The 9,083-nt window shown below is 58.9% G+C and overlaps 1 protein-coding gene across 2 annotated transcripts; it reads right to left on the bottom strand.

The window, feature by feature from the left end:
- Positions 1 to 2,972: 2,972 nt before the first annotated feature.
- Positions 2,973 to 8,429, bottom strand: MLF2 (myeloid leukemia factor 2). 2 transcript variants are annotated; one of them, XM_062194704.1, is made up of 9 exons: positions 8,210 to 8,429; positions 7,653 to 7,730; positions 7,359 to 7,485; positions 6,787 to 6,822; positions 5,839 to 5,892; positions 4,766 to 4,894; positions 4,481 to 4,640; positions 3,714 to 3,926; positions 2,973 to 3,520 (listed from the first exon to the last, which is right to left on the bottom strand). In XM_062194704.1, exons 2-8 carry the CDS (start codon positions 7,700 to 7,702, stop codon positions 3,739 to 3,741), a joined length of 744 nt encoding a protein of 247 aa, XP_062050688.1. In that variant the 5' UTR covers positions 7,703 to 7,730; positions 8,210 to 8,429; the 3' UTR covers positions 2,973 to 3,520; positions 3,714 to 3,738. The 2 variants fall into 2 exon arrangements, with proteins under 2 accessions (XP_062050688.1, XP_062050687.1); XM_062194703.1 differs by having other exon boundaries at positions 8,270 to 8,428.
- Between the last annotated feature and the right edge of the window lie 654 nt (positions 8,430 to 9,083).

Below are 9,083 nucleotides of genomic sequence, written 5' to 3'. Positions count from 1 at the left end.
GACCGACCACCAGGGAGAACGGAAAGAAAAAGGATAAAGTAACTGGGGAGGAATCCCAGCAATGCACTGCGCTGTCGGGTGCACTCCCTGCTCACCATTCTGGTGCCAATGCCAGAAGGGCCCAGCGTAGAAGATAGGGAGCCGATGTGGAGCTAGATTAAGAATCTTCCCTAGACAGGGTGAATGCTTCGTGCAATGGTTAAGAACCCCTTGGGATGCCCACACGACACAGCTCCACCACTTCCAATCCAGCTTCCTATCATGTGCACCCTGGGAGCAGCAGGTAATAGTTCAAGTACTTGGTTCCCTGCAATCCACATGAGATACCCAGATTGAGTTCCATGCTCCTGGCTTCAGCTTGGCCCAGCTCTTGTTGTTAGTATGCATTTGGGGAGTGAACCAGAGGATGCAAGACCTGTCTCTGCCTTTTAAGTAAAATGGGAATAAAATGAAAAGCATTACTTTCAGGGGAAAGAAAAAGCTTTGCTACGGTCATTGCTACTACGTGGGGGAGCCAGGCCTTGCTCTTGCCAATGAGCATGCATGAAGTCACTGCTGCCACTCTGCTTTGTCTCAGCCCAAATACCAGCTTCTTCCCACCAGTAATTATCTGGGGCAGGGGAAATAACGTGAGCCTGCCCACGTCCTCCACCCACGTGCTGGGCTAGGGCTGAGGGGCAGAGCCGGGAGCCTTCCTTCCCTCTCTGCTGCCTGATCCTCACCCCACAGTGGCAGACAGGTGAGGAAGTGCCAGGGGCTGGTTCCTGGGCATCGTACCCCACCACTGCCAGCACCTGACCCCCACACGTATCCCTGCTGAGAACCAGGCACAGGCCCCAGGCTGAAGCGTGGGCCTCACCAGAGTCGGGGGCAGGGGTGAAAATTAGTCCATGTGTACTAACACGAAAAACTTACAGCACCCAGGCCCACTCACTCAGACTGAGGTGGGAGCTGCTACCCTGCCCAGCCCCCACTCAGAACTATGCCTCTGAGTGTGGGCCCTGGGACAGAAACCAAGCTGACAGGCTGGGCATGAACTATTTTTTTTTTTAAAATAAACATTTGTTTATTTGAAAGGCAGACTGACAAAATTAGAGTAATAGGAGAATCTTCTAGCTGATGGTTTGCTCTCCATATGGCTGCAACAGCTGGGCTGGGGCCAGGTTGAAATCAGGAGCCAGGCCTGGCTTCAGGTCGGCGCAGCTCTGGCTGTTGCAGCCATCTGAGGAGTGAACCAGTGGATGGAAGACCTCTCTGTCTCTGCCTCTCTCTGTAACTCTGTCTTTCAAATAAATAAAATAAATCAAGAAAGAAAGAAAAGAAGAAAAAAGAGAGAAGGGGGAGAGGAGGAAGGAAGGTCAGTCAGGAGCCAGGAACTCTATCCTGGTCTCTCCAAGTACCTAGCCCATCTTCTTCTTTTTTTCTTTTTTTTTCTTTTTATTTTTTGACAGGCAGAGTGGACAATGAGAGAGACAGAGAGAAAGGTCTTCCTTTGCCATTGGTTCACCCTCCAATGGCCGCCGTGGCCGGCGCACTGCGGCCGGCGCACCGTGCTGATCCGAAGCCAGGAGCCAGGTGCTTCTCCTGGTCTCCCATGGGGTGCAGGGCCCAAGGACTTGGGCCATCCTCCACTGTACTCCCGGGCCATAGCAGAGAGCTGGCCTGGAAGAGGGGCAACCGGGACAGAATCCGGCACCCCGACCAGGACTAGAACCCAGTGTGCCAGCGCCACTAGGCGGAGGATTAGCCTGTTGAGCCATGGCGCCGGCCCTAGCCCATCTTCTACAGCCTTCCCAGGCACATTAGCAGGAAGCTGGATCAGAGCCAAGACTCAAATTGGCACTCCAGTAAGGGTAGTTGGTGATGCAAGCGGCAGTTTAACCCATTGTGCCACAAAGCCAGCTCCATAGCCTAAAATTTTGTACTAGAAGGATCCTAAGGAACAGGTCAGCAGCAGGGCTGAGGCCCAGGCCCCTGGGCTCCCACCGCGTCCTCTTCACAGGACTGCTGACAGCTACTAACTCCCAGAGGAAGTAGTTCTTGCCTATCCAGACAGAACACAGGTGCCACTTCAAGAGAGGCCTGTGGATGCCTTCAGCCCTGCCATCCGCAATTCAGAACGCAGGGGAGAACCTTGACCTGACTTCTGGAACTCCTCATTTCTTTGCGCCACTGGGTTCCCCTGACCTGGTCCACGCATGGTCAGCAGCACTGTCTAAAGAGCTTCAGGAACCGCACTGAGCTAGACGGGCTCAACTTCGCCTCTGCTGGCTGAGGACTGGCCATCTACTCCTCCATCAGAATGGGAAAACCCACCCTGCCCTGAGGACCCAAAGCTATAAGCATCCTTCTGTCTTTACCAACTAAAGAACCAAAGACTTTTCTAGAGAGGGAGTCAGTGGACTCTCGTACACAGGCACCGGGATTAAGTAGCCACCCGAGAGGAGCGGGGCGACCCATTTGGCCAGCATCGCGGGAGCAAGCACCTTCAGAAACCCGAGCTCCTCCGGCTCTGCCAGCACCGCTCAGGTTCCAGCTTGCCGATCTTTTCCGTCTCCTTCCCTGGGCTCAAATTCTCCACGACTGGGGATGTGGGGTCTGTAGAACATTCCTGACCCCAGAATTCCCTCCAGCCCCCTCAAAGGCCTGTGTAGGGTTATCTGGGCTCCTGCCCACTCTGAGGCATGCTCTTGCCACAGTCCTCGGGAGAGACTCTGCTGAGGACAAGGGGCAGTCAATCTCTCAGACACCGGTGACATGGGCCCTTGTCCCCTAAGAGGGCCACATTCTCGCCTAACCCTGAGCGCAGCCTGCCCCACCTGCCAGTGCTCTGCCGGCCCCCTTGTTCTGACCCCTGAGGTCCTGGGCTTGAATTCAGTCAAGGAGGTCACGCATGCAGACAGGAGGGGACACAGGGAGGTGACCAGACTCAAACTGAATGGGAGATCAAAAGCGCAGCCAGACCCTACTCGGTCTTTTTTCCCATTCTCCTTTATTCCATAACCACCTAGTTACAAGTTGCACAAATCAAAAAATAAAGGCAGAGAAGGGTGGAGGGAAGATTTCTGTGATGTGTGCGTGGGCGGGAGGGGGAGGGAGAAAGAGTCGGGAAGCAGTCCCTGGTTCCAGAGCCCTGGACAGGGCTATGTAGGGCCCCTGCCACGCGGGCTCGGAGGAGGAGCTGGGCGAAGATCCAGGGTGGCTGAGGTGGAGGAGGCCCCTGAACCTAGAGCTCACCCCCAAAGACCCTCCGATGCACAGCAAGGGTGGAATGGGAGAGTGAGGAGCTTCGGAGATGGAGCAGCAATGTGAGGTCAAGTTAGATCCAGGGCAGGTGAAGCGGCCGTGGGAAGGGATGAGAAGCAAAAAGTAGGTCGAGGGGGCCGTGAAAGGCTCTCCCTGAGACCCCCAGGGAGAGGTGGGGGCCAGCCTGCCTGTTAATTTAATATTAAATTGGGGGTGGGGGTTGGAGAGGAAAAAGTTATTTCAGGGGATGGTTTCTCAGCCTCTCAGCCTGTACCTGGATGGGGAAGAGAGAGGAGCACAGGTCAAAAGGAAAGAACGCTAGGAAAGCCGGGGGCTGGCGCAGCGAGCGCAGCTCCTCTCTCCTGCCAACCGGCACGTGCTCTACCCGAGGGGCAGCACGGCGGGGTCCCCGCGCGGAGCAGCAGCTCGGGCGCCACCAGCCCCGTCCCTGCCTCCCCGGTACTTACAGGAGAGGCTGAGGGCCCGGGGCCCTCACCAGTCGTAGCGGCGGGACTGTCGGGAAGGGGAGTCCTCAGGTCCCTGGATGGCCAGGCGAGGCGGCCCCTCGGCCCTCCGGCCGCCAGCCGCTGACGCCTCATGCCGTCGGAATTCCAGTGGGCGCTGCTGCCGGAACCGCGACGTCTCCCGCCGCCACTCATCATCAAACGCGGCGGCCTCGCCTGTGGAGCACACAGAGCGCAGCTATGACGCCAAGACGCCATGACGCTGGCACGCAGCATGGCTGCTGGACGCACATGCGCAGAGGGAGCCCCAGCCTTTCAGCGGGTGAAAGGCCCTGTGCTTGGGGGAGGGGAAGCAGCAACTTCTTTAGCGATTTTGCTTCCACGTGGTCCCAGGCGGCCCCTGGCAGGCCTAAGACATGCCCACTGCAGAAGGAAATCGGGAATGGGATAATTACTGAGTTGGGGTCCAGTGGTATTTCATAACTATTTTTATTTTAAGTAAGATGAAAACAAGGGAGGAGAAAGAAATCCTGATCCAAATGAAAACGGGTAGAATGGTATGGACACGCTGGCATCAGTGACCGAGCCGGCCCCTCCCTCCTCGGGAGGCCGCTGCCAGCACTACACTCAGCCCCTGGGCTGACACCTAGGCTCCCAGCCAGAGCAGATCCCCACAGCTCTGCCGGAGGAATCTCACTGGGGAGGGCCAGCTGGCATCCCCTAGGAAGCAGACCAGGGCTGCTGGCCAGCCAGCGGGGAGGAAGGCTCACTCTCGTCCAGGTTGATGTAGTCCTGCCGCTCCTCCTGGTCGCCTGTGCGATGGTTTCGGGAGCGCTGCAGGATGTGAGCCCTGTCCCGGATGTGATGCCCAATGGACATCTGCTCGAGTCCGCTGTCGGAGTCCCGGACGGTCCTCCGTGTCTCCCGGATCTGGGAAGAATAGAGCCCGCTCGGTTAGCCTTAACAGAGCCCTGGCCAGACCGTCCCGGGATAAACACAGCAGCCACACAACCCAGGCCTGAAGAGAGAAGGTAGGGTTCCTCCCACACACTCACCCCGCCTGGCGCCGAGCGCATCTCCGATGTCTCTTGGTAGACCTTGGGGGCCCCGTCACCCGTGTTGGAGTAGGAAATGACAGTGGAGGACGAAAAGGTCTGGCAATTGCCTCCAGCTGTCATGTGTTCCTGAGGAGGAGAGGGGACAGTCGGCCAGAACGGAGGGGCAGGGGCTGGGCGCCCACATCCCATCAGGGTGCCTGGGCTCCCATCCCAGCTCTGCATGTTCCCAGCTTCCTGCTCATGCACTCCCTGGGAGGCAGCAGGTGATGGCTCACGTAGTTGGGTTCCACCTTACATGGGAGACTCAGTTTCTGGCCTCTGGCTTCGGCCTGGCCCAGCCATGGCTGGTGTGGGCATTTGGGAAGTGAGCCAGTGAATGGAAGATCTGCCTCAGTCTCTCTGCCTTTCAAATAAATGACAATGAATAGTTTTTTTAAAAAGGGGGAGAGTGTTTTAGCACAGTGGGTTAGGCCTTGGCTTCAAATGCCCACATCCCATATCAGAGTACCTGGGATCTAATCCTGCCTCCTCTTCCAATTCAGGTTCCTGCTAACACACACGGGAGGCGGCAGACAATAGCCTTAATACTTGAGTCCCTGCCATCTACTGGGAGACCCAGAGGGAGTTCCTGGCTCCTGGTTTCAGCCTGGCCCAGCCCCATCTGCAGGCATTTGGGGGGTGGATGGAAGATAACTCACTCTCTCTCTTTCTCCATCTCTGTCACTCTGCCTTTCAAATTAGAGGGAAAAAAAGAGAGAGAGAGAGAATGGGGAGGATTCCTGGGCAGAAAAGAGATTTCACTCTTTAGCTGCCCCTAACTTCCTCTGAGCCCAACATAAGCAAGAACGCTCATAAGAGGCAGAGCCATAACTGCCTACTTAAAGAATGCTGTTGCTGCCACTTCCCACTCAGGCCTGAGGGCAGACTGGCTCCCGGCATGCTGGGTTCCATCACACTCTCCAGTCCCGGCCCTTCACCAGTACCCTCTCCCCCGCAGCCCCAGAGGAATTGGGGGGCCCCAGTCATCACCAAGAACGAGGCTGGCGAGGGCCAGGGGGCGAGAATCTCACCATGTTCCCAATCATGTCATTCATCATCCCAAACATGTCCATGAAGCCACCCGACTAGAGGAAAGAGATGGAAAACAGGACTTCAGGGTCAGTGCTCGGAGATGACCCGTAGGCACCCCCTGGCCGCATGGCCCCGTCCCCCTTCTCCTCTTCTTTCACACCCAGCAGCTGCTCTCTCTCTCTCCATCAGAGTGACCGAAACGCTCAGGTTTCTCCCGTAGACTGCTGACCTCCTTCTCCATCCCCCTGGCTGCTCTGATCCAATGCCCTTCTCCTGACTGCCACTTCAGCCCCTATCTTGAAGAAGCAAGCCGAAACTAATGGGAGTCTAACTGCTAAGAAATTATTAGAATCTACTGAAAACCAAATCTCGTCGGCCATTCCACAGCTGCCCCCTCCTCTAAAGACCAAACTTGGCAAGATAACTCCATCTTCCTGAGGGCATGTAGTTCCAGGAGCACAGGGGTAGGCACAGAACTGCTCAGAGCTCTGTGAACTCAGAGAAGATGCAGGGCCTGGCGCTGTGCTGGAGCAGGCTAAGCCTCTGCCTGTGGCACCAGCATCCCAAGTGGGCACTGGTTTGGGTCCCGGCTGCTCCACTTCCAGTCCAGCTCCTTGTTAATGTGCCTGGGAAAGCAGCAAAAGATGGTCCAAGTGTTTTGGCCCCTGAACCCACATAGGAGACCCGAAGAAACTCTTGGCTCCTGGCTTCAGATCAGCTCAGCTCCGGCTGTTGCAGCAATCTGGGGAGTGAACTAGCAGATGGAAGACCTCTCTGTCTCTCTTCTCTCTATCTGTAACTCTACCGCTCAAATAAACAAACCCCTAAAAAACCAGAGAGAAGATCCTGGGGTTACCTATGAGACTACTCCAAAGCAACAGATTTGGAATGATATCTAAGGTTACAGAATGAACGAGACAGAAGGCCACGGGGAGACAGGAACTCACCATTCCCAGCATCCCGAAGGGAGAGACAGCCCCAGCCTACAGGAAACATGGGAGGAACCAAAGTGAGACAACCACTTCCTGTCGTGGTAGGATCCCCAACTTTTAACCCTCCTTTCAAAAGGGGTCAAGGAGCCTTTTTCCACACCCCTCCCCCACCTCCTCTAAGATCATTTCGTTTGCTAGGCTGGCTGTGGTGCAAGAAAAATAAAGTGCTGCGTGGGTATCTGGTGCAGCGTGTCAGCTGCCGTTTGGGAGGTCTGCGTCTGTAGCCCACGCTGGAGGGCCTGGGTTTGGGTCCTGGCTCTGCTTTCCATTCGAGCTTCCTGCCAGTGCACAGCCTGGGAGACAGCAGGTGACAGCCCAAGCAGCTGGGTCCCTGCTGCCCAGGTGAGAGACCTGCCCTGAGTTCCTGGCTCCTCACTGTGGCAGCCATTTGGGGAGTGAAGCAAGCAGTGGGTAGGGGATCTGTCTCTCTGCCTTTGAAATAACAAAGGCATACAGTGAATAGAAAATGAAGTACGCTCCCGCCCGCCCTCCGGCCTTCCCCGGGGTCTGGGGTACAGCACGGTCACCTGCATCCTGCGGCTGGCAGGCCTGGCCCCCGGCACACTGCCATCTGTGATGCTGAGGAAGGGGCTGTATCCGAAGCCGCCGGACAACATCCGGCCCATGTGCTGGCGGTGAATGGCGAAGGGGTCCCTGTGGAGTGAGCACGCTGTAGGACCGGCCCAAGGACCGCGCTGTCAGCCCACAGTCACGGGGCAACTGGAGCACGCAGACCCCACTGCCCTGAGTCAGAGCTGGTGCTGAGCGCCCAGGGGCCTGTCTGCCCTGCTCCCAGCGGAAGCCGAGCCGGCAGTACTCACATCAGGAACATGGGATCCTCGGGCTCCACGTCCCTCATGAAGCGGAACATGCTGATCTGGGCTCCAGGGGGCTCCACGCTGTAAAGATGCCCAGGCTCGGTTACTCGGAGGCGGCCAGGCTTCCGCACGTTCGCACACTGTAGTACTCAGCGCACCGTCTCTTCCCAATACTGACGCTGACCCCCAACTCCCGGCACTCCACACAACCCCCTTCAAACCTCACACTCTCGGTGAGGGCCATGGAAAATTTCCCCAAGCCCTCAGTCTTCTGCCTCCCCCGCCCAGGGCCATCTTCTTCCCAAAGCCCGAGGCAGGAACACCCTCCCTCTCCCATCCGTGCCCCGGACGACAACCCCAAGTGCTGGCCCTCCGCCCCACTACTGACCCCAACCAGCTCGGCCTCCCTTCCCCCCCACCATCTGCGGCCGGGCCTGGCCCGGGCGGACCTCCTGCGCCCCCCGCGCCTGTCGGCTGCCCCCAGCGCCTGCCTCCCCGCCGGGCGGCCCGGAGAGGTAGGCCCGACCCTCTCCCCCGTCCGCACCGCAGGCCCCTCGCACCCTGCAGTCCGCGGGCGCGCTCCCGCCCGGGCCGGGCTGCCGGCTCTGCTCTAGCCTCACCGGTCCCCGGCTCGGGCTCAGCGGCCCATCCGGCCGGTTTCGCTTCTCGGTGCGATGCAGGCTCAGGGTCGCGGCCCGGGACGTGGGGATTGGTCGGGGCTGGAGCTCCTCGGCCGCCCGCACCGCCTCCTCCCACAGCTGCCACCTCCGTACCCCCGCCCTCGGCCAGGCCCGGGCGGAAGTGACGTCACGGAGGGACAGCCCACTCGGGCCGGGCGGCGGGAGCTCCGCCCACTGGGGTGGGGGGAGGGCAGCGCCGCGTCCCCGGGGCTAGCGAGGGGGGAGTCGGGTCTGGGGCCTCGCGGGGTCCGCTGGGAATGAGGGGAGGGGAGGCCTCATTAATAACCTGGATTTGGGTCCCGGTAAGGGTGGGGGTTGAGGAAGAGGAGCCCTTTCCTCGGCAGGGGGCAGGGCACCGAAGCTCGTTCCCTTGGGGGCCGGAGGAGGACGCGGGCAGACACCCCTGGGCCAGGGGCGGGCGCTCTGTGGGCGACTAGGTGGGGCAGATCCCTGCGGGGAGCTTTAAGCGGACTCTGCAGAGGCGTTCAGGCCTCGAGGAAGGAAGGGCAGCGTTTCTCGGGCGGGAGGCGCCCGCGCCAGCCCCCCCCCCACTCCCCGGAGGGAGGAGCTTTCCTGACAGGGCGGGGTCCCTGGAGTGACGTAAAAACTCTCCAGCCCAGGTCTGGTTCACGCTTGGGAAAGTCGCACTGGGGCAGAGGCCAAGGTTGAGGGGCTGGCCGCCAGGGGGCGCTGGTGGGCCAGGCTGGAGCTGTAGCAGAGGCGGCTCCGGGACCCCCTGGTTATCCCCTCCGTG

Source organism: Lepus europaeus, chromosome 6 (genome assembly GCF_033115175.1).
Source record: "Lepus europaeus isolate LE1 chromosome 6, mLepTim1.pri, whole genome shotgun sequence".
NCBI lineage: Eukaryota > Metazoa > Chordata > Mammalia > Lagomorpha > Leporidae > Lepus > Lepus europaeus.
Note: the sequence above shows the minus strand (reverse complement) of the source record. Positions and strands in the feature narration are given on the sequence as shown.